Source organism: Tetranychus urticae, chromosome 3, assembly GCF_039701765.1.
Source record: "Tetranychus urticae isolate SD_2017Ah chromosome 3, NJAU_TeUrti_SD_1.0, whole genome shotgun sequence".
NCBI classification, from domain to species: domain Eukaryota; kingdom Metazoa; phylum Arthropoda; class Arachnida; order Trombidiformes; family Tetranychidae; genus Tetranychus; species Tetranychus urticae.
In genome coordinates, this window is record NC_142960.1 from 21,189,827 (window position 1) to 21,215,294 (window position 25,468).

Below are 25,468 nucleotides of genomic sequence, written 5' to 3' on the forward strand. Positions count from 1 at the left end.
TAATGATGATTATTAAACATTGATTTGTCATGAAAAACAAGGTGATGAAAAGAGAAAATCTTTTTTACCTTTCATTCTTTTTTCGTCTCATTTCGTTTTTTTCTTCTTCTCTTGGTTCTTCTATTCATTTACTTTGTGCTACTTTTTCAATAGATGTAATCACTCATGAATTGATGATGATAATGATGATGATGAAGTTGATTAGGATTACTCATGATGGATTAGAGTGTACATTAAAGTAAATGTGAAGAAACTTTTTCCAACCAATTTTTTTACTCTTTCATTCCCAGACTCATTCCAGTCCTGTTTCATTGCCAAGACTAAGAGAGCAACTCGTTTCTTAGAAACAAAGTCTGATGGAAATTTTTCAATATTAAATGTCAAGAGAAAGATGTTGCAACGAAAAGTTGTTGCATCATGTAGCTTTGTTATCAAGCGTATACGTTTAGCTCATTTTTGTGGTAAAGTTAACTAGCGAAATATTCTGAATCAGATTTTAGAATATGCATGAAATCGATTTTAATGAGAAACATACATCGAAAATCTTTCGGACAATTTTGGCGAACTAAATGTGTTCTATCATCAGACGAATTTTCATGCAAATTGGAAAGAAGGCAAACTCTATTGAATCTGACCTCATCCTTTTGAAACTGGCTGAATTTGTACTTAGTCGATGTTGTACAATAAAATTTTGTCTAATTTTTTAATTTCAACATTTTCTTTTGCTGGTGATCATGAATCTAATAGATTTTAATTACTGTGAAAATGCAATATTTCATTCAACCAGCAACATTTTCTTGCAGCCATCACGTTTGAGAGTGACATTTAATCTTGTAAACATTGATTGATAACATTGTTTCCATGTTTCTATCATGTAAGGTTCAAGAGTAATCTGATAAATAATTCCAAAAGTGAAAACACTGAAAAAAGAAAAAAGGATTTTTTTGTTTTTCTTCTATTAATAACTGAAAAATGAAGTTCACCTCAATTCAAGGTCTTTATTATAATGTTCATCTAATAAGATTTACCGAGTTTAATAACCATTTGAAAAGAGAAACGTAACGAAATGTAAAACTTAATCATGTTAAACAAGGAAAGCTAATGATGAAAACTGTAAAAGCAAAGTAAGCACTATAAGTTTACTTTTGCAGCAAAAAAATGATGAGTTAAACCCATTCAGCTTTTAATTTCATGAGTGAAACTTTTTAAGTCATTATCATTGCAAGTCAGAAAATTGCTCGAAAAAAATGAGCCAAAATTGACGTCGAAAGCGTTTACCTGAGACGAAAGGGCAAATGACGAAAGTTTTCCATTTCATGATGAATGAACAACTAAAAAACTTTTTCTGTCCTTTCACTTTTCCATCAAATCAAGAGTTTCAACGAGTTTACTTAACTTCTTAACCTTCATCATCATTAGACTAACCTGAGAAAGCACCTTAATCAACGAAAAACAAATCCATTTTCAAGCTTAACGGAGTAAAAAATGAAAACTGAAAACTTTTCATGAAATGATTGAAATTGATATTGTAAGCCATCAGTATAATTGGCTGCTCATGATTAGTGAATGGGCAAAGTTTAATGTTGCAAAAGTGGATAATATGGAAACTCTCAAGAATATTTACTGGGAGTAAAAAGTGTTCACTCCCAGCGCACATTCTGATAATTACTCTAATTTTCAACTTTAAATCTAATCGATTGGATGCGAGTTGATGGTTGATGATTGATTAGCCTTGCCATGTAGAGCAAATTAAAGTTAAACTTTTGTATCACTTTATTAAATGGAAAGGAAAAGAGTTTAAAAGAATGAATTGAATTGAATGGACAGAAGGAAAAGCAAAAAAAAGACTTTTCTTTTGACCATCAATTTCCAAAATTGTACAAGCAATAATCATAAATTGAAAGAGCAACAGACAATTGGAAGCATCAACAATCAAATGTCAACAATAAAAAAGTTGAAGCAACAGACAGTCGCGAGTCAATTTGATGCCAATGAAACTTGTAACGAGCATCAAGATTCTGAAGGAAAGGAGAAAAAAAGCAAAAAAATGAATCTTTTCTTTCTCAATAAACTCTTGACTTGTCAAACTTTTCAATTTTCATGGTGAACTGGGAATGAAAAGGTTCCTTCCAAATGGAATAGAGTTGAATTGATCAATTAACAAAATTTTTCACTTCCTATTCCAAAGATGATGATCATGAAACTTTTGTGAATCTCTTTTTTTGTCTGCTCTTTTTGTGAGTGAAAAGTGAATTGAGAAAAAAAAACTCCAAACAGGGAATGAATCTTGAAACTGGATTTTCGTCGTTTTTTTCATTACAATCAGTCAACCGAATAAAGGCTCATTAAGCAAATTAAATCTTTTCCAGTTGAGTAAATCATTTTAAGTAGCTTCAAGCCCTTTTCACACTGATCATTCAAACAATTGCAAAAGGACAAACGGTCGGCTGTGAGAAGAAAAAAGTTGAAAGAAAAAAATATTCATGATAAAGAGGGTTGGGAAGAGAGGAAATGAGATGAAGATGCATCATAATGGAGGGCTAATGCTGACACTTATGGCATTTTGTGCACCTTTCATGTTGACGATAATTTGATGTTAATGAATGAAATTGTGTAACTCGAAAAATTGGATAACATTTTTTTTCTGCTCGATTGTTCTAATGATGCCAATTATATTTATCAACGTTTCTGCTTGTCAACGTGTTTGTCGTTGAGCAAATATTTGCATTTGAAATGCATTACTTTTCTTGTCCTTTTCTTGTCAAGGTTGTCTCCAGATTATTTTGACTTTTCATTTGTTTTTTTTCACTCCCAAGAGTTGAAGTTATTTTCATTAACACTTTTCAATTCAATATTTTCATTCCAGTTTGTTGAGCCTTTAATCTGTAGCAAGTCATTTTACATTTTTGCTGCTTCTGTTTAAACATTTTCATCACTCAATGATTTTATTCAAAGTAAATTTACTGATCCATTAAGTGAACATGCACAATAGCGATTTCAATGTTTCAATTTTACCATATTTTGACCGCAATGTCCACTTGAATTGAAAATTGCTCGATTTTTTGGGCTGATCTTGAATCGATTTTAAACTTTTGGCATTTTGGTGAAACTTTTCTGGATATAATCTGTGGTGTTGAACATCTTATCGATTGGCTCATTGTTGATGATTATTTGTTGATTTCATTGTACATTACATTTTGTTCGTTTCAGGGAAAACAAGATTTTTTGTCTCTTTCAAAACAATAGGTTTGATTCAAAGTTGAAATGAAAAATTCAGAGTCTTTCTATTAATTTGAGAACCAATTTGTTGGATCGAATGTAGAGATAGAAATATCAGTTACTTTGACGGTTGATTAGATGAACTGCTTAAATATCTATACGTTTTCATTAGATTTAGAGTTCACCTGACTGAAAGCAAAGGTTCAAAGTTGAATGTTCAAAATCATTTTACAGCAACAAGTCATGCGCTCGAATATAAAGCTGATCCCGTTTCCCAGGCTCAACGGTTTAAATCAAAGTTATAATTAGATGATTCAATGATGAAACTGCAAATCTCCGATTGAATCGATTTTCCTTGAAAATCGATCTCGATATTTATTACACAGAGAGTATTCATACCTTGAGTATTTTGGCTCGTGATATTTAGACCAAATCAAAATATCGATGATTTCGTTGCTAAATTATCATTGGTTTCTCTGAACGAATTTGAATATTGATCGATATCGACGATTTTCATAAAAATCGATATTGCTCATCTCATTTTCGTGCAAAAAAAAACAATAATAAATTTGAACATTTCTATTAACCTAAAATTATTTTCAATTCGATCGATTTTCCAGTCGTTAATTCGACCTCTTTCAAATCTGGCTCGAGCATTTCATGCAGCTCCATCGTAAGTACAATAATTTCAAACTGAATTGCAAATTATCTCAAAATTTTCATTAATCGATTAAATCAAAGATCGAATAAACATAAATCGATTGAAAAAAATCGTGAAAATCGATTTTAAATAATACTGAAACGTATGAAAAACTTGATCTCTTGATGACCATCGATTATCCCAATAAACATTCAACCCAAAGCAACTGGGAAAATGTGCATTTATTGAAACTCAACCTGATTATTAAAGCTCCATTGGCTTGTGATCTTCTGTTACCAAATCAAATCATTGTCAACCCACTGTCTAATCCCTTGAGTAGAGTATAAAATTTCACGGGTTAAACCAGTCAACCTCATTTAAACTGTCCCAGTTAGACTCTTCATGTAGCATGATAGACTCTGAAAGAAGGCATCCATTTTCCCTGCTGTCTATTATAATTGGAATGATGATGAATATAAACTGTAAATGAATGGGAAAAGTTTCCCAGCATGATTAGCTTTATTAATCTAGATTAACATTAAAACTTTTGTTTCTTGGGTTAAACAAATGGCAATGGAAGCACAAGAAAAAAAGCCAAATAAGATGAAAAAGGCATTTCACCAACACCATCATCATTTGTCATCATTTTTTCTCTTCTCTTTTTTTCTCTCACTCTCTTTATCTCAACCCAACACCAAAGTTCCAGCCAAAAAGGTGATTATTGCAGATGAAACAAATCAAATTGTTGAATCACTTGGATCTTACGGTGAAGGAACAAGCTTGAAATTAAAATGCCTTGCTTATGGAGGTGAGTTTTCACATTTTTATCACCTTCTGTTTGACTTGATTTCAACCTTTCAATTAATATCTTTAAAATTTACTCTGAATTTACCTTCATTTCAGCCCATAATAGCAGGTTATAAGAAACAGTTTCAACATGAAAATCATTCATCATTTTACAAAAACGAAAATGATTTTTTCTTCAAAACTTTTTTTTTCTTCAATCCCTTTTCGATTGAAACCTTTCTCACAACAATTTTTCATATCATTTTTCAGTAAAGAAAACATATTATTCCTTCCCTGTCAAATTATTTTCTCCATTCCGTGTCGATTGGATTGCAATTTATTTGACTCAATCATGATTGAACTTTGTAAACAACAGATGAACACTTTTTGTTTTTTCAATCTCAACCTTTTTCGACTCTTTTTTTGCTCTCTATTCAATTCATCTTAAAGCATGGAAGCATCGAGTAGAAACAATAAAGAGGAGAAAAAAAAGTTTCAAAGGAACATGAGAAAACGAAGAAACATTTTTCAAAATTTACCTTTTTTCCTACCTTTTGTTTAACCTTTATCCATGGAAAGATAATTTTTTCATCTTTTTTTCCTCTTTTTTATATTCCATCATTGAACCGTGTTTACTTTTGTAATAACAACAACGGCTTATTGCCATTCTGTATTCAGAATTGAACAGAATATGAAAGGTGAAGAAAGGTAAACAGAAAAGGCAATAGCTAAAGGGCAAGTTTTCTTTTCATTCTTTTCAAGTTCTTCATTCATTCATTTCCCATTTTCCAATTTGCTGGTTTTCCTTTTTCACCTCAAATCATGATATTTGACTTGAAGACTTGAGTTGAAAAGTTTTTACTCTTGAACGGATAAACAAGAATCGGATTCTTCGCTATCAATGAACTTAATCACGCTTGATGAATCGACTTAGACAATAGAGGTTGACCTTTTGTTGCAACAATTTAAATCTTTTAAGTAAACAGAAACTTTGCATTTCAATTAAACATTTATGAGTTGAAGTGCAAAGTTTGGTGAAAAGTGTGAAACTCGATTTTTGGAGTTGATCTTGTTGAGGATTATTTCATGATAAACAAGAGGCAAAAGTTTGAGTAAAATTTCCTGTCATCAATCAGAATATCCAAAACCGGAAAAGGGAAAGGTGAACAAGAAAGAAAAGGTATATCGAAATAGAAGCAAGAGAACAAGAGGAGAAATTTTTTTCCTTCTCACCCATCCTGTGCAACATGAGAATGTTTGGATTGGAATAAAAGGAAAAATAAGAATTGATGATAATGAAGATGAAAATTGAGTGAGATGAAGAGATAAGAGATGGTCAATGATGACTGTGATGATGGAAAAGGAAGCAAAAGAATATGAAGTTTTATCGGAAAAACTGACTGAGTTTGGACTTGCAATGAATAATAACTGTGCCAAAAGTGGATAAAAACGAATGAAAGGTTTATCATTTTAACTAAACTTTTTTGTCCAAACTTTTGGTCAAAGCCAATGAAAAATGTTGAACCAGAACAAGAATCAGTTTTTGATGTTTTTCCAAGTAAAGCTGTAATGAAACTCGAGATTAGACGAAAGATAAAAGATGGCCATTCATGTCAAATGAAAGGTTACAAGTCAACATCAGCTGATGTCTGCTAATACTTGGATTGACATTCAATTGTCAGTTCGACTGTTGAAATCTATTAGTTTTGTTGCAACTTTGATCTGTTTCTTGGACATACCAAGTTGAATGATGAAGTTAGATGAAGCAAAAAATGGAATCGAGAAAAGGATTTAATTTTATCCGCCATTTTCGTTTCGACTTTTTTTACTCTTTCATTTTCGAGTTAATCTGTGTTCCTTTGCGTTACCCTGTTGGCCACTTGGCAAGTGTTTCAATTTTGAGATCAACTTTTATGGACAATTGGATTGAATTGAGAAAAGGAAATTGACCAAATTGACATGAAAATGAACATTAACACTAACTAATAGTAACAATAAGTTTAAGTGATTGAACCAGGGAATCACTGGCAAGGAAAAGTTTTCAAAGATTTGGAAATAAATGATGTTTTTCCCTTTAATATTTAACTTTGAGCTTTGATCAAGTTTTCCAAGTTTTTCAGGGTTTTCAGGGTAAAAAGTAAATGATGGAAATGCTTTTTGTCCCATTTGTTGCTTTTGTCATTTGTAGATAATGATGGTTAAGAGTTGATCAACTTTTCAACATTGTAATCAAGATGTTCAGTATTGATCTTTAATAGCTTTTGTCAACTTGCCAAGTCAGGTTAAAAGTGAGAAACGCTAATCAACATTTTTCGTAACTTTAAACTTCTCTAATCTTTATTTTATGCTCTTCACCATCAAAATCAAATCTTCATCTTGATCGTTTTTCATCATTACTGTCATCCTTCTGATCTTCATTTTGTACCTGAAAGAACAAAGAAAAGGAAAATTTCAAAAATTGAAATTCGATTTTCACGAGATTCGTTCCAAAAGTTGGCTCAAAATCTGAAAGATTTCATAAAATGCATCATAAATGGGTTCTAAAAAGACCGAGAAAAATTATCAATCGAAATTTTAGAAGTTTTCCAAATTCTATTTGTTCTTTTCGTTGTTTTTCTCGAGTTGCACTTTGAATCTGACTTTTGGAATGAATCTCTTTGAATCGAAAATGTTTGTTCGAAAAGTTTGCGACAGATGAAGTGGCAAGAGTTCGTTGCGAATAGAAAATGAAAAATATTTTTGTGAAGATTAGGTAAAGAGATGAAGGAACCAAAGACTGGCTAAAATTGAGATTCCGTTTACAAGAGGCAACTCAGTTCATCTAATCCTTGTATTGATCCTTGTTGATAAACTCTGAGCTTAATCAGTTTCTCTCATGCCTTTACATTGAATCAATAAACTTTGTTGCAACTCATCTAAATGACTTGAACGGAGTAGAAAAGAAAATGAGAAAAAAAGAAAAATGTTTACCCTTTCAAGGTATCACAAAGAGCGCAACTCTTTTCATTCCTTCAACATAATCATTGGACATGATTGTATTACAATTATTATCAATCAGAGTCAATCAGTTATTGATCTTTAACGAGCCCAAACAAGTAGACTTAATTGATGTAAAAAGAAGGCAACAAATCAGTTCAATTGATTTAAACAAAAGAAGAAACTGTTTCATTCCAAGTGTTTATCGAGAGGCAAACAGTTCAAGAAATTACCAAAAAGTTCTGTTAATCCATTGTGAATGAAAATGAGTAAAGTCAAAAGTTGAAATCAAAAAGTTAATAGAAAAGTTGAATTCCAAAAAACTATTTTTCCAATAGTTAGGAAACAATCTGATTCAATACAAATTGTCAATTAGTAAAGGTTTTTGTGTCACTTTTCAGATTTTAAATTTAATCAAATCGCTATTAAAGCAACTGAAACTAGACAAAGTTTACTTTTACCAACATCATTAAGAAATTTTATCCAAAAAAGAAGAAAATGTTTTAAATAACAGAAAACGAAGAGTCGAGAAAAAAACGATTTTCTCTTTTCATTCATTCTTTTTTGCTTCTGTTGTGCCTTTCTCTTTAATGATGTTCGAGCTAACGATTTTGGAATCATTTTTTTCCATCACTGATAGAACATTATTTTTGTAACCTTTTTCTTCTGTAGACACTGATAAGTACCTGATTCTTACAAATCATGTTATTTTCATTATTATAATCAACAATGGGAGTGATTGCACTCCCAGTGTGATGAATTGTTGGTCGCTTGTGCAAAGGCGAGAAGGAAAAAAAACTGTTTCTTCTCAAAACCTTTCATTTTGTATAACATTTTCAATAAATGATACAAAGTTGAACAACAAAAAGACCAAAAGTTGTGAAATGAGGTTGGAGTAAAAAGTAATTGAATGTGAATAAAATGGTTAAACTTGTTCGATGCAAGTTTCACTTGGAATGCTCATGAACCCGTTAGTCTGGCAAGAGTTGCTTTTTGCTGAGTTGGTTGGTACAATCGACTTGATGAAAGGTGCAAAAGTAAAAGAGAAAAGGAAAAGTTGAAAAAATTGTTTTCCATTAAAAGTTTGTCTCGTTTGAGGTGAATGCTCATTGATAATGAAATTTTGTATCAATTGATTATAATTGAGCATTTACTTGAGCCGTCATTAGCTTCTGTCTTTGCTCGTAATTAGATGCAAACTAGTTATTAGTTTATCATAATTGACTAAATAAATCTCATGTTACTCTCTATTGAACTTTTGTTGCAGAATGAAACAAAAAGAGAATTTTGTTTCTCTATTCTCTTCATCAGAATCAAAATAAGTTCAAACATTGATTTCATTAGAGTTTTGACGAGGATAATGTCATTATATTAATATATGATTTTCGAAATTTGATGAGTCTTTTTATTCGTGAAACATTATCTCTGATCAATTAAGAGGTAAACAGTTGAATGGAATAAATCGTTCCATGGAAAATGTTACTTTAGCAAATTCTGGCAAAAGAGAAGTTGCCAGTTTTCGAGTTTCGATAATTGCGAATTTCAGAGTTTTCCAATTTTCTAATTTTCGTCAGCGACTTTGTCATTTCTATTTTGATGACAGTTTCTATTCAAATAGTGTTCAAGTAGCAATAGAAATGTATTCAACCACAAATGGCAAGAATCACTGAAATCTAATTAAATTCAGTGAATAATAAAGTTATGAATTATTCATTTTCTCGATTCATTTTGTTCGCTTATAATGAAGGAAAGGTAAAATATGAAGCCATTTAAATGAATTGATGAACAAGTTCCAGTGATTGTCCACTTGGTCGGTCAACTTGACTTTTGTTTCGCAAGAAAGTTTAAGAATAATTTATCGTTTGAAAGGTTTTATGATTCAATCAGATGAGCGAACTGGAACGAATTTCAAAGAAATTTTTCTGATCTTCTTTTGTTCTGTTTACCGAGTAATCAGGGCTAAGTTCATCAGGTGAAATCAATTTTACACTCAAATAACCTTATCACAGTTTCTTCTCGATTCTATTCCTTACGGCTAAGCTTCAACTTATGATGTGAGACTATTGTTGTAGCGAAGTAGATGCTGCATAGAATTGAAATTCCGATACATTTTATTAGCGATGAATAATGATCATGTTCATGTAAGACTAGAAAAGTGTGGAAATCAATGAATCGCCTACTAATCAATAGTCAATTAGTTGATCAATTTATTATGATTTAGTTGAGAGTTGATTAAGATTGATTTTCCTTTATTTTTGCAAGATGCACAGTTTCATGTTTTATTAGTTAATCTTAACAAGTTCTGTTCTATTCTGTTCTGGTGAATTGTTTCTTGAACAGGTTCGAAGCACAAAATATGCAAATTGAATATAAATTTCATATTCAAAACATTCGCTTGTATTGGTTTACGGTTCAATTGCAATGAATAACACTTTGCATTTAGCAAAAGTTTGCCACAAATTGCATTCTGTATCAACTTCAACTGTAACATCCAAGCGATTTCAGATCAGCTATCTCAAGAAAAGTCCAAAGAGTTCATTATTATTGCAAGATTCTGTAAGTTGAATAGCAACTTGATGCTAAAAAGCCAACAAATGGTAAAGTCTATTAGGTGAAGTTGTCCGAACTCATTCAGCCTTAGAAACCCCTTCAAGTTCAAGTCTGTTATAGCTTGGAAATAACTGATAATGCGATTTTATTTGCAAAACAAATCTGCAAATGCATAGTTCGTCATTTGAAATAAGGTTTTACCTTTTGCATTCGATAAATAGTCGCATCGCTTAAGGACAGATTCTGATTGATGATTGTTCACTAATCACAGCTTTTACTTATTCGACTTTGCTATTCTCAGTTTGTACTTTCACCAACTGATTAACTAGTAAATTGTCTTTTACTCAACAACCAAGCCTCAAACAGTTTCACATGTAAACTTTTGCTTGGTTTGCACATTCATCATGAATATTTGTGTTTACAGAAAAGGCTGACACTAAGTATGGGTAAACGTTGCTCATTTACCCTTTAATAGCAAATGAATATCTGATCAAAATTATCATCAGCATGATGATAAATAGTAAAGGATAATGTGATAAGTCTGAATGTTGGAAAAAGAAGGAAAACAATTGAACAGCTTTGATCAATTGTTGGCTGTACAGTGAAACACTGTTCAGTTGCCCTTTCCAAATGAAACGTATTAATCAAAATAACTGTCAACCATGAATTAGCTTGGATTATATTGATGATAATGGTATGATGATGACATTGAACTGAAGCAAATGAAAAGAAGAGAAAAAATATCGAACAAGAAAAAACTTGAATCAATTCATTATTGACCACATTATTGGATGAAAATCAATTGGAAGAAAAAAATGAATCGAAAGTTGTCAGTGAATCTTGTAAAAACATGATCAAGGTAAATGAGAATTGATTAAAGGCAAAACAATGGTAAAAGGTAAATCAAGTGAAAATCCATTGATGAACCGATGCAACCTCAACCCTTTTCACCATTCACATCCTTTGACTTGGAAAAGGTTGACTGATTAAGAGTTGTCTTTGAATGTCCATTGAGTTGATGCTGTTGAATGTATCAATCACTTTTAATTGAGTTGACCATTAAAGGGATCAAGATTGTACATAATATTGTTACATGAAAAGACATGTAATGATAATCATTACCAGTTATTGCTGTTTTTGGTCACTTCATTTGGCTCCAGACTAAATAGAGTTTCAGCTTCGTTCTCAAACATTATGCATTAATACATTTATGGAAGAGTAAATATGAAAAGAAGAAGCAGAAAAATGATTGAAACAGTTGATCAGTTTGGACAGTCTATTCAGTTGGATTCACGTTTTTTCCTTGCAGGTTCACTTCTTGTTCAACCCACAAACTTGTATCATTCAACATTTTTACTTTGACTTTCATTCTCGTTTCACTCATTTCAGTCTTTCTCCAGTTTAGTATTTATATGCTTTGGTAAGTCCTGACCTAAACAACATTTTGCCTTTTAGTCATCATCAATCAAATGGCCAAAAAAAGGACAACAAGAAAAAAACAAACAGTGCACTTCCTTTACACATTCATTCACAATAATTGTCGTTTATTATCAAAACATTCACATATTAATATCATTATCAGTCCAGTTCATGTCTTCTCATTCATTTGTCATCCAATATTTTGTTTTAAATTTCCCATGTTTAGCCATTTGCTTCATTTTATTATGTTCATTGCTTCTTGAATCTCTACTTGAAACGCACAGTAAACCTTGAAATTCAGAAGCACATTCACAGTGATCAAAAGACAAAACCAAATCGGTTTAAATGCGATTTCATTTTTCTTTGCATCAATGAGACTTGTTCGTTAACTTTAACGCTAAGTTTCTTAGACTATGAAATAAGTGCTAAAATGTTGAAGGATTGTGTAAAGAGACTGAAGAAACTTATTACATCAATATCATCACATTGGGTTGACTGGCTTTTGATAATACATTGACTCGACATTTATAAAAATATTGTGCAAAAGAAGAGGAAGAAATGAAACATTTTTCATTGACTGCCAATGTATTCTTGTCCGAGAAAACTCTAAAGCAAACGATTTTAGTACATCTTTGTTATCAATCAACTGGACAAGTTGAAATGGTTCGTCTTGCAAACCAAAATTGATTGATTGTTGCAACAATAAGGACAAAACATTTCATGGTGAAAAGAAAAGTTTCATTCTTCAAAAGAACAAACTTTATTCAATTTTAAATACAAGTTGCACCTCAAACCACAGAATACATACAAAAAAGTGTAAACATTTCCCAATAAACACGGAACCACAAAAGGAAAATGTTCAAACATTGTTGGAACAAAAATGTTTCCCAATGAATATCATTACAAGATTGCTCAATGGTTCAACCATTTCGATCACTTGAACTGATTCTGAATACTAACTAAATAGCTCATCATCATTATTACCATCATTTAACAGTCAAAATTTACTCGATTAGACTCGATATTAATAATAACAGTTTCCTCAGCTTCCAACATTCAACATTTATCCAACAAATAAGTGTGAAATGAGCAATAACAAAAGTTGTAAATACAATAATAATAGCGTAAATATCCATCAACTTTTATTTGCAAAAATTTTCTTCTTCTTCTTACCTTTTCTTGTTGCAAATCATTTACCAAACAAAACAAACTTTCAATCCCAACAATTCCCAGCACAATTATTGAAGGATGCAAAACACACCAAACTTGATTGCAAGATAATAAATGGTTTTTTTTTTCGTCAAACTTATTCTTTTCTTTCAACCATCATTTAGTTGATCATAATTTCTTGGTCTTCATCTTTTCTCAACACTTTCCTTTCATTTCCTGTTTCACCCTCATTATCGCTCTTCACTTTGTCACTAATGGTTCCTCTTTCCTTCTTCATTCCCTTAACCAGGTAAACCTGCGCCCCTGGTTTATTGGTATCTCAATCAAGATTTAATTGACGATTCTTACATTTCTAAAGTAACTGAAGATGGACTCGTCACAATCAACGATTTGTTCATCTCTAAATTGGGACGAAATGATCTAAATAAACTTTTATCCTGTAAAACCTTCAACACTAATTTAACTCAGGCAATCAACAAATCACTCATTCTAGACATTAATTGTAAGCAAAAGAGTTTGAGATTCTTGCATCAACATTAATCGACTTTTCCTTTTTCCTTTCAGTGTATCCTTTTTATGTGAAAATCATATCAATACGTCGACCTCTTTCAGCAGACAAATCAATTGAACTTCAATGTGATTCAAAAGGATCCCGACCAGGAGCCAAAATGACTTGGTATCTCAACCAACAGTTGCTCAAATCTTGGAGGTAAAAAGGCTTTTTGTTGGAAAACTTTTGTTTGGCTTTGAAAAGAATTAACTTTTTTTTCGTAAAATACGATCAAATGTTTATTCCAACAGTTAATCATTTCCATAAAGTTATTATTTGTTCATAATTACTGTAAAGTTGGAAAATTTTAATGATGCTAATCAAGAAAACAAAGTGTTTTAATAATCCATTTTTATGCAATTTTACACTGGCCATTAGGCAAGGTTAATTGAGGTTAAAATGTTTACAGACGAACAATGGAATTTCAACAGAAAAAGAGTTTTCATCAAAATTTCCGCCCTTTTATTCATTGATAATCTTGTTCATTTGCTTTTTCAATGTTGATGCGAAAAGTGTAAAATGTAATTAATTCTGGCCACTTTTGTTGCTTTCAGGGAAACCAACTCAGTAATCAATGGATCAACCAGTAGCTCAAGTATATTGAAATTCGTGCCTTCACCTGCAGACAATGGAGCCTTGTTAACCTGTAAAGCCGAAAACTCGCGCCTTTTAAATAGTTCAATCAAAGATGATTGGATTCTCAATATTTATTGTAAGTGAAACAACCTCAAACGATTACAAATTTTTGGCTCAAAGAACCGCAAAAATCTCAATTTCGGGCATCAAACGTCAATCATTTGAATTTTCGAAAAATCGAGATTCTAGCCTTTTCTATTGAAGTGACTGTTCATGGATATTTTTGGGAAGTTATCGGATTCGATGTTTGTGAAGAAGAATTTTCTTGATATTTCTAAATGGTATTGGAATGAAGAAGAATTTGAGCTTTTTTTAGAAACATTGCTTGTTGTTTCATGCAAGTTTCTTCTAATGGTAATAGTTTTTGCAAGAATTTCCAAGTTTCTATTTTAACTCCAACAAAGTGCCTAACAATGAATGGTCCAAACTCGAACTTATTTTCATCTTGAATGTAATCTTTAACAATGAAACTTTCAGTAATCCTTTAACTTGTCCAAAGCCAAATGATAACTACAACTTACCTTGACTTGAAGACTGACATTTCAATATCAATTGAACAATATTTTGATAGTCTCTAGTCTAGATTGAAGATTTATTTTCAAGACTTTGTTTTGTTTTCCCTTGAAAACAGCCAGAAATAGACTCATCTAAAGATTTAGTCAAACTAGAAATGATTGATTCTATTCTTTATTTGTTTACCGAGAAACTAGTGAAAACTTTTTCTTCTTTACAATTGCAAACAATATTTTCATTTGCAACATGAAATGACTACAGAAAATTTCTACTTCTCATGAAAAATTCAGGTAAAATGGAAGCGAAAAAGTTATCCAAATGTGAAATGACAAGTAATAAATGGCAACATTCTCATATATCATGCTTTCCATGAATATGATTCTGTAAACAATTTCAAATGCTGAGCAAAATTTCATGTCAACATTTTGATTATTTCACTTTTCGAAATGAGAAATTCATACAAAAAGAAAGATTTTAATGATTCTTGTTGATCAAAATTTTGTTATTCTGTACATTCGAATTTCGATTAATTTTCTTTTTCTTTTTTTCCATTCTCGTTTCAAGATAAACCCAATGTTAAACTTGTCCTACGCTTATCAAGTCATCCAAGTGAGATTAACGAAAATGATGAGATTATATTTGAATGTATCATCGATTCCAATCCTGTTATCCAAGAGATTGGTTGGCTTTTTAATGAATCACCGCTTTTGCCTGATGAAAGACGAGGTAAGCATTGAAACAAACTCAACATGAAAATGAAATTAATCTCTTGTTCCATTTCCCCCTGCAACAGGTATAATTATTGATAATACAACTTTGGTCATTAAAGTTGCCCAAAAAAATCATTCTGGAGATTATTCATGTTTTGCTGTCAACATTGAGGGTAAAGGTTTCAGCAACAAAGCAACCATCAAAGTTAATCGTAAGTTTAAACATTTCAAACTCAACTTAAACAAATGAGGAAAAAAAGGTTGACTAGAAACTAGAAAGTTGCAAGTTCGATGCTAAATTTTGCCAGAATCAAGTTCTGCTTTGCTCATTAAAGTGACATTAGAATCACTTGTTAACGAATGTTGCATTAAACTCTTTCCTCTTTTCCTGGATAAGCGATTTTTGTTATTACAATCAAATCAAGTTTAGTCGTCCAACAAATTGACCCAAACTGTCATTACATTTTCAAGTTTAACCAGTTTCTTGTCACAATAATAATGCAAAAATAATCTCATGATTAACAGTGTACTTTGAGTCGAGCAAGTTGTACTAATGGAAAGAAACATTTTTTTGCTGCTCCAGTTTAACGGCCATTAATACTCAGCTTAAAGGACAAACATGGTTCAACACTAGATTGATAAGTAACAAGTTGAAAACAAAAGAGAGATGGATTGAGAAACTGAATCTTAGAGAAAATATAAGTCGAATCAACAGACACGAATTTTCATCGAATGCTGGCTTATCATCGATTCTTTTTTTATCATTTCTTCTCTTCTTTTTTGAGATATTATTTTGTGAAAATTTCATTCCCTGTTAAACCAAATTTCTTGAGCAACTTCACAATAAAGATATTCAGATGAAAAGAAAAGAAAAGAAAGACTAGAAATAGTAAAATATAATATTTTTTCTCAAAAAAATTCTAATTCTATTTGCAATAAAGTTATGAACATTTTAGGTTCGAGCTTCAAACAGATTTGACTGCATGAAACAGCTTAGTATTTTTGATGCCATGCAACATGGAAAAGAAGTGAAAACAATATTGAAAACAATCATTACTATCATCATCGAAAATGTATAAAACAAAAAGATTATATTGATGGATATTTTGCTTGAAATTGAGTGATAACTCAGTTTACTTGGCCAATCATTTTACTAGTGAAGGGCGACTTGTTAGGAAAGTCCATAACTTTCAGCCCAATTGGAGCACACAAAAGTCCTACTCTGAGACAACTTTTTTTCTCGGAAATGTTCGACTCTGTAGTCTTTTGTTTTATACATTTTCGATGATGATAGTAATGATTGTTTCCAATACAGTTTTCACTTCTTTTCCATGTTGCATGGCATCAACAATATTAAGCTGTTTCATGCTCGAACCTGAAATGTTCACAACTTTATTCCAAATAGAATTAGATTTTTTTTTGAGAAAAACACGAAATGTGAGGTGCCAGCAGCAAAATAAAGTATTGCTAATATTTTTCTTGTTATCTTTCGACAACACTTTGCTTACAAGCCAAGAAAACATTTTATTGACAAAAGAGTCGATTTTTAACTTTCATTGCAAGCCCATCGGTATAATATATCAATATCAAGATATAAAAATGTTGAACCAAATTGTAATTTCAAACCTCTTCAATGAATTCAATTTGATTTTCATATTCTTTTCAGATAAATTATGGCCTCTGTGAAGAGAGGAAAAAATCATGAAAAACTTTAAAAAAAAATTCTTGTTCTGAAACTTTTGAGAAGAAAAAATATTTGCTTTTTCGTCGAATCGATTTCCACCAAATTTCAACAACAAACTCAGGAAAGCAACAGTAATTGATATTGTTTTCAGTTCTGCTTGTTCTACTTTGAGTAAAAATAGTTTCATGCATTTCATTCCATTGCTCATCATGCAAGTTACAGGAGAGCAAGTTAATGGTAAAACTATTTCGAGAAAATTGGGATTTTTCCATTCACCTTTAGTTCTATCGATTGATTGAAACTGTGGTTTTCATTAGAGCTTCAATTATGCTTCCAAGGATTGTTTGCATTTTTTGCATTCACCGAGGTTGGCCTTTGCACACACTGATAGGTAAAATTGTTGGCAAAGTAAAGCAACAAAAGGGAAAAATCAAATGCTTTGAAGAATGCAAAAACAATGAAGTAAATCTTTTAATGAGAAAAGTCTTCGATTCTCCGAGTTATTGAGATGTTCATTTCATTAGACTGTTTGGTGTAATAGAGTGAAATCAAGTTGATCAAAATGAGGAAAATGTTTTACCAAACTCTATCAATTATTGTAACATTTTTTCGCAACTTTTGCCCTTTACAAGAGATGAAACAAAAAGACGATTCATGTGCAAATTCATGTTGAAACATTAACAGAATAACGATTTTGAGTGTAAAAAATGCTTATGCAAGTTGCATCTTACTGTGAACTAGTGTCTGTCTGCTTACCAGTGTTCAATAAGGAAAAGTTGACGGGAGAAGAAATGCTTTTTTTGCATTACTTTGTGTTCCTTTTTTGCCTGACAAATGATCAACTCTGTTGGATGTAAATTTGCAAGAGAATGCAAATTGAGATGTTTGTGATGAAATGAAGCAAACAGGGAATAGTTAACCTTCCGGTTGACTCTAGATTCATCTTTAGTTAAGATTGATTACCATATTGTCTTGAACCATTCATTATAAACAACCAAGCTCATCATCAACACCTTTTTCTGGAAACCCTTTTTTTCTCATCTTTTTGAATCTACTTTTTTTGTACAACTAACTTTTACCATCAACATCATTATCGACTATAAACATCATTATTAAACCATTTACACACTGGTAAATTGGAAAATGATTCAATCGTAAGTGTGGATCAATGAGAAAGGCTCACAAATTACGGACGGAAAGATAAAAGTATTGCTGTGAAAATAAAGTGTGACCTCAATACCTTTGCTTGTTCGTTAACAAAATCAATGTTCGTTGCTGAACTTTTTTCCAACAAATGTAAAACTCGAATGCAACCAATAGCATTGAATGGCCTCGTGGATGTGATATTCAACTTTGAAGGTAAAAATCAAACGCTTGGTGCAACAAAAGTATTGAACAAAAGATGAACTCAGATTATGACAAGTCGAGCAAGAAAATTATTGAACATATTATTGAGCGTATTGGGAATGACAAGTATTGAAGTTGAACAACTTTTTTTTCTTGACTTGATTCGAAAAATCAAAATCAATTCAATTTACTTTGATATTTTACCTTCTATTCTGGTTATCATTATCTTGCTTTCCTTCTTGTTCAGTTCAACTGATCTTTATTAATTCTGTTGATTCTCTTGTTTTGACCAATTCTTTTAATGCCATTCAAACTTGTTCTCTTCTGTAGTCCATGACATTCATGAACCTAGCTTGCTAATGTGATCAACCAGAGTAAAAGTTGAAAAAAGGAGAAAGTTATCAACTTGATTCTTGCCCTTTCAATTCAATTCACTTTTCAATTGACCCTTATTGCGAGTTTTGCCAAATAATTCTGCAACTTGTTCATCTTATTTTGCACTTTTTTTATTTCATTTAATCTCACTCTTTCTGCTTTGTTCACTTGCAATTTTCATCATTTCATTTAATGTTTCCACATTGCTTAACATTGACATTCATTCAATTTATGGAAACAATTTATTGAATCATTTTTCATCTCATTTTTTTATCAATCCATTTGGTGATCAACAGAAAGCATTAAAGTTTAATAGCTCAATGCTAACTCTTTGGATACTTTCTCTCACCTCAAGGCATGTTCGAATCGAAATTTCAATCTTTAATCGCAAACCGAAAAAAGTTCAACGTCTAGATGAAGTCACTTTACAAAATCAAGTTTATCGAGATTATCATTTACAATTATATTCAACTTGATCAACATTTCTTACTGCAACTTGAAATTGACTTCTTGTTGAATTGGAAAGTATCATTCTCAAGAGAAGTGAAAAAAATGTTTTCAACTCAACATTTGCAATTCATGTTGTCAAAATTAGATGATGAAGATGACGATAGAAGAGAGAGAAAAATGAATGAGGAAAAGATGATGATGATGATGAACATGGTGAGATGTAACCTTAAAAAAGTGGGCTGATTTTGTGGCATCTGGAAATTGAATATCAAAGGTTGAAACTTAATGAGGGTAAAATTGACAGCCATTAGGTTTAGGTCTAGCAACATGATTTTGAGGGTGAAAAACAGAAGCAAAAAGTATTGCAAGATAAAAGATGGAAAAGCAGAAAAACAGTGCAAGAGTCAAAAAGGCATTTCAACATTGAACGAGAATAACATTTGCTTTAGCAAAGAGTCTGGTATGTTAATTTAATTGAGTTTATATTAAAAAAAACGAAAAAGAAAAAAAAGAACCAAAAACTGGTTGAAAGTGTCGTATTGTTGTTTCATCTTTCATTGGTTTGTGCAAAAGCAAAAGAAAAAGCAAAAGCCAAATTGTTGTAGTTGGTACAAAACAAAAAGTATGTTTTATTGCAACAGCAATACATGAGTTTTGTAAAAGAGATAAAATTTAAAACATTGAACATTCACTTTGTCAGAAAATAATCATGTTTCATGTTTCACGCAATTGTTATGAAACTTTTTTTACCAACATAAAAAGTTTTACTGATAACAATTGTTTCATTGACTTTTACATTGTAAGTAATTCGCAAAAGTTCATCCATTATTCCATGGCATTTTACTCATTGCAAATTTTATTTTTATATTTCAAAATAGGGGAAAAGTTAGAGACTGGAGTTTGAGACTTATTTAATAAATTCAAGTTGCAAGAGTTCGTGTTACAAGTTTCAACTTATACAAAATTATAATATCTTATTTCATAAGATTACTGGTGCTTTATGCTAGTGTTTTATCAATCTTGTTTGATCTTAAGGCAATTTAGCAGTAATTAATTATTAATAAATAAGCTTGTAAATTTTTGACAGATTTCGTGTGATCACCTGTTATCAGTTTTAGCTTGAGCCGTTGTCACGGATAGACTTTTCAGTTTATCGTTTTCCATCTAAGCAAACAACGGAGTTTAGTCAGTTTGACTCGAATTGGAGCAAGATGGTTCATTGATTAAGGCATGAAAAGAAGTATATGCACCGGTGGAAGTTAATAAAAGAATGCCGAAAGTTGCCTCAAATTGTTTCAACCATCAAACGTTTGTGAAGAGGACTCAACAAATAATAGAGTAAATTCACCTGACAGGGCAACTTTATCAGTTGATCAAGATAAAATCTGCGGTTGTACGGGGACTTTGATGATTCATACCACATTCATGTGAACGAACGTTTGATGAAAAAGGTTCTACACTGGATGCTCTTGGTAATGCGTTAATCGCTGGTGATGCAGATCACTCCGATTATTTTTTGAATAAAATCTTTATTTTCCATTCCATATTCAACAAAACGTTTCTCTTCAATATACAGCTTGAAATCGCGTTTCCATGTTTGCTCATCTAGATAAGTTCTAATCAGATCCGCAAATTTTGGAAAAGGCAGCTCGTTATTTTTCAAACGTGTAAGATTGATAAAACTTTGATCTAAAATTGCTATGGCCATGAATATGTTTTTATTTGTGTATTCTTCTTGTTTATTAGCAGTGTTGAAGATCTAAGAAAAATACACGCCATGGTGCAAAAATAGATAAGAACTATTCGGAACGTTTTCTGATAGTCGTATATAACGACTGGGGTTTGGTCTAACGCTTTTTTCAGCTCCCAAAGATTGATTGTATTCACCAAGAAGGCAAAATCTATTGAAAGTTAGATCTTTGGGTGAAATTTCATTCCCCCTTTGACTATTAAATCGTCTTTGCCACTGAATTCCAAAAAAGCGTTATTCAACCAAGATTCGGAAGTGTGCCTTTCCTCCTTCAATGAATTGATCCACCATATTCAACATTAAACGTTCTTCATAAGCTAGTAATTTAGTTATATTGCGAATGTAAACCATATCAATTTTTACAGTTCAGCCCAAGGTTTCCGACAATATTCCACTGGAATAATACATCAGGACAGAGAATTGATCGATTTTAGATTCAATGTTGCTGCCATCAGCATTTATTATGACTGAAATTGTCATGCCATTAGTAAGTAGAAAAACCAGAAACCTGTCTCCAAAAACCATATTTTGCCGCATCTTGACCCCAAAGGGAAAAATAAGATAACCTACTTTTTCTGACCGTCTAAAGGCCCAATAGCATTCTCTTGACTCCCTCATTCATTTTTATATAAGACAAGTTTTCATTAAATCAATCGCTTAGTTTTGCAACTTCAAATCGCTCTCTTCTTTTAGTCTACCTCTGACGGAACCAGTTCACCCTAGAGATCATCCCACCTCACCCTAAACCTCATCTCACCAAAGCAGCTCCAGTTGCATTTATCCTGTTCTCTAGTCACAAGTAACATTCGTGTTATTCGTAACATTATGATTCAAACTTTGCAACAGAAATGATTTGATGGGTCGAGTGAATGATATCAACATTTTAACTTTATGATATTGGGCCATTTCCATTCAATAATTGCAGCTAAGAGACAAAAAATGAACTTTGAACAATTTGTTATATTTCATCTTTTACGAAGCAAAACAAAAATATCAAAATGTTTGAGCAAAAAAAGTCTACAGAAGTGCACATCACGTGGAAAGGATAAACATGAATAGATTCATAGAGATGATAATAATTGGTTTCACCATTGTAATATGAATATTTCGAATGAAACTGTCAACTAATGGAACAACTTTACCCTCTATAATTTTTCAACATTTTCCAACAATCAGAATGTTCCAAATGATAACTTGGATTGTGATTAAATATTTTCCCATTTGTCTCCATACAATCATCACATGTAACTGGTGCAACTAATGATCAATTTACTTTGGCATAAAGAAGACAAAAATGAAGTGAAAAGCAGAGTTGACTTTAAATCAAATGTAATCAAGTTAACAAAAATGGATACAAAAATGGAATGAAAACAAATGAAAAGAAACAAAAACTCAATGATAATGTTTATTAACCACTTTTAAGTGTATCAAGATGAAACGAGAAAAGATGAAAAATTTTGTTTTTTTCTTCTTCTCTGATAAATTATCTGATTCAATGAGCGGGAATTGCATGTTCAATAAAAAGGAGCGTGCAAAAGGGTTGAATTGGAAAAGGCAAATCTGGAAATGTTTCAATTGGAAAAGAAATGCTGATAATCAACTCTGATAAATAGACAATCATGGAAATGTTGTTTATGATTTATCATTACTATTAAGATTATCATTTTTGTTTCAAAGGATGAAGCAAAGAAGGAAAAAGTAAATGAGAATTTTTCTTCTCTTTTTTTCAAAGTTGAACAAAATGTTATTGACTTGGACGAGTCAATGTCATACAACTTTGTATAACTTTTATTTTCTCTTCACATTTCAAGTTTTGCTCTTTCTTGATGCACTCATTTATTGTTCCCTATTCATGTTATTGTTGATTCAGAATATTGAACAATTGCAAGTTGATAAATAATCATTGACAGGGAATTGAGATGAACGCCCATAACTCATATTTCACTTACGCTCTTCTCTTTCTGCCCCTTTTCTTCTTCTTCTTATTCGTTTCTTTTCCAGTTTTCTTACTTTCAGCATTCTATCTTCAATCCAGTTTACTCTCTTTATGTGTATAAATAATGGTGGCAATAAAAATGGATATAAATATATTTATCTGAATGGCATAATTTTGAATGGTTCACTTGCGTGAGTCTTTGTTTAGGGACGAAAATTTTGGTTCCAATTGTTTCTTTTCTTTGACTTTTCTCTTCGACTTTGTTTTAACTCTGATTCTGATTGGTGATAACCTTATGAGACGGAAGAAACAAAAGAAGATGAATGTTGTTGATGAAAACAGAACAAAGACTGAGAACGAGAAAGAAGATGTTAAGAGATGATGGTAAAGAAGATGAATAATGAAATGATAACAAATGGCAAGCAAAAAAGTGCAATATTGGTGATGAAGTATAAAGAAGTAGGAAGACAAAAAATGATGAGTAAACTTTATTTCAGTGGACTTGGAATGGGCAGAATAATTTTTAGAGACGAAAAAAATTGATTGAAGATCAATTTAATGTCAAACAAATTTCGATCGAAAAAAGTCGAAACATAGTCAATGATTAAATCAAGAAAATTGGACATCGAATCACTTTTTTAAAAAGTTTACATTTTCTTATTGTAGCAATGAGAGGTTGATAAAGAGGCAGAGTGACGACTCTACTTGATCCAGCAAAGTCACATCAGCTAGGTTGGACTGGTGAGGACAAATGACCCTTTAGAGTGTGTGCTTTGTGAGTCGCATGAATAGCAAATGGTGTCATCAAAACTTTTTGTGATTTTACTTCTTTTTGTTGCAATGGAATATTGAAGGACAAGGATGAAAAAACAGAAATGATGAACATGCTTTTCTGAATAATTCAGATTCAGCAGATTTTTCCACACTTTTTTGTTCCTTTATCGATATGCTTCTAATTATTGATTGGCAATGAGCGAAAATTGAAGAGGAAAATGATTCTTGTTGGGACAAAAAGCCAAGCCATCAATAAATCGAAATCATCTTGCAATGAATCATTCTTTGTTGCTTTGCTTACAAACAGAATAATGCAATTTTTCGCAATTTTTCATGATGATTAAGCGCACCCAAAATATCCGGACTAATCAATGAAGTTGTCACTTGTATGGTTAAACAACAACTTATTCAGATTCATCAATTTGCAGAATGAAAATTTTCCAAACTGTTACTAATGAATTGAAGTTTTCTCATACAAAATTTGACAAAATATTCTACAGAACTTTGTTACAGAAAATTAAAAATAGATTCATGTAATATCGTGTATCTCAGGTATTACCTTTCAATATTTAATCGACAGTAAAATTTTTCTTCATTCACGTGCTTTTTTTAATCGACGATATAATTATTCTTCTCATTTTTCTTGAACTTCATCATAGCGTGGGTTCCATTCATTACATCCAAACAGACTCCCACTCTTTGCTCATCAGTAAATAAATTCAGACATCAATCAGTTCTACTCGACGTAAAGTTGCTCAATGTTTATAAACTATTAACCTTTATTACCGAGTGCAACATAGGATATCCTGAGTCAACCGTAGATTAAGCAACTTCAACAATTGTCATGGGAAGTTATACGATCCCATGATTTAACCAGAGATTACTGAAAATGCTTAAAAGTGCTTATCTTTAGATGCAAAATAAATATTAATATCAAGCTCGGTTCACCTGTTTGATATCGAATTTCAAAGGACAACGTCAAACTTGAAGAGTCAAAAACATCATCATAGTAAAGCATGCGAATGCAAATATTGACAGAACCATCAAAATCAGCCATGAGCTCAGTGAAAAGGTGAACGAACGAACATCACAAAAATTCGTCCAACAAGTTGACCGAGTAAGAAAAGATTATCCAGTTGATGGAAAATTAGATCAATTCAACTCGAAACTTTCCTTGAGAAAGCCATTCATCATTTCATTTCTTGAACATTATTCCTCATCATTATCTTATCCATCATAATTCTGTTGAACTCCCTGTAACCCTCCCTGCTAATAGCAACATTATCACTCCCAGTAATCTAATAAAACTAGATAATTCTCAATAAACGCTTTTGTAAAGGAAAAAGAAAAAATCTATTCACAGCTCAGATTCCAGAAAATAGTTTTCTCCTTTTTTTTAACACTCTTTACTTGATAGCATTTTCCTACTGACAACAAATAACAGGGAGTTGCAGTAAAATGAAGATAATATCTTGGAGTAAATAACTATAAAAAATAATAACATCATCATGAAAAGAATCAAGAGGAAAAAGATTATCCAATTCAAGTTTGCCTTTTAAAAAGTGTTCAAATCTTTCATCCAGAAACTAAAAGTTAATGATGATTATTGATGTGTATAATTGCGCTCTTTCATCAGCTACCGTCTTTCCCTGAAAATGATAAACTTAGCATTCTCTTTCTATCATCAATTTATTTCAATCTTGAATTTTATTCATTAGTCGATTAAAATGGAATCAAGAAAAGAATCTTGAACGTCAAGAATTTTCTTTCTCCGCTTTTTCTTCAGAACAATTGCTTTGAACTTGAACCACTTTGTTTTTCCCCCTTTGCACACATTTATTCCCATTAAAGAAGCACAACTTTTCGACTCTTGCAAATTACGACAAACAATTTATTCTGATTGGGTCAATTACAACTTCATTTGAAACTGAATTTTCATTTGGGTTGAAAGAGAGAAAAACGAATTGAGAAAATTATTCATTT

General features: G+C 31.6%; 1 protein-coding gene across 2 annotated transcripts in view; it reads left to right on the top strand.

The window, feature by feature from the left end:
• The window catches only part of LOC107365040 (protein turtle-like), a 54,036-nt gene that overhangs the window by 13,299 nt on the left and 15,269 nt on the right, over window positions 1-25,468 (top strand). For both annotated transcript variants that reach the window (XM_015932510.3, XM_015932509.3), the window contains exons 2-7: window positions 4,560-4,667; window positions 13,050-13,262; window positions 13,325-13,469; window positions 13,865-14,022; window positions 15,024-15,185; window positions 15,253-15,381. In XM_015932510.3, the coding sequence (XP_015787996.1) occupies window positions 4,560-4,667; window positions 13,050-13,262; window positions 13,325-13,469; window positions 13,865-14,022; window positions 15,024-15,185; window positions 15,253-15,381 (915 nt within the window). The remainder of the gene's footprint in view (window positions 1-4,559; window positions 4,668-13,049; window positions 13,263-13,324; window positions 13,470-13,864; window positions 14,023-15,023; window positions 15,186-15,252; window positions 15,382-25,468) is intronic.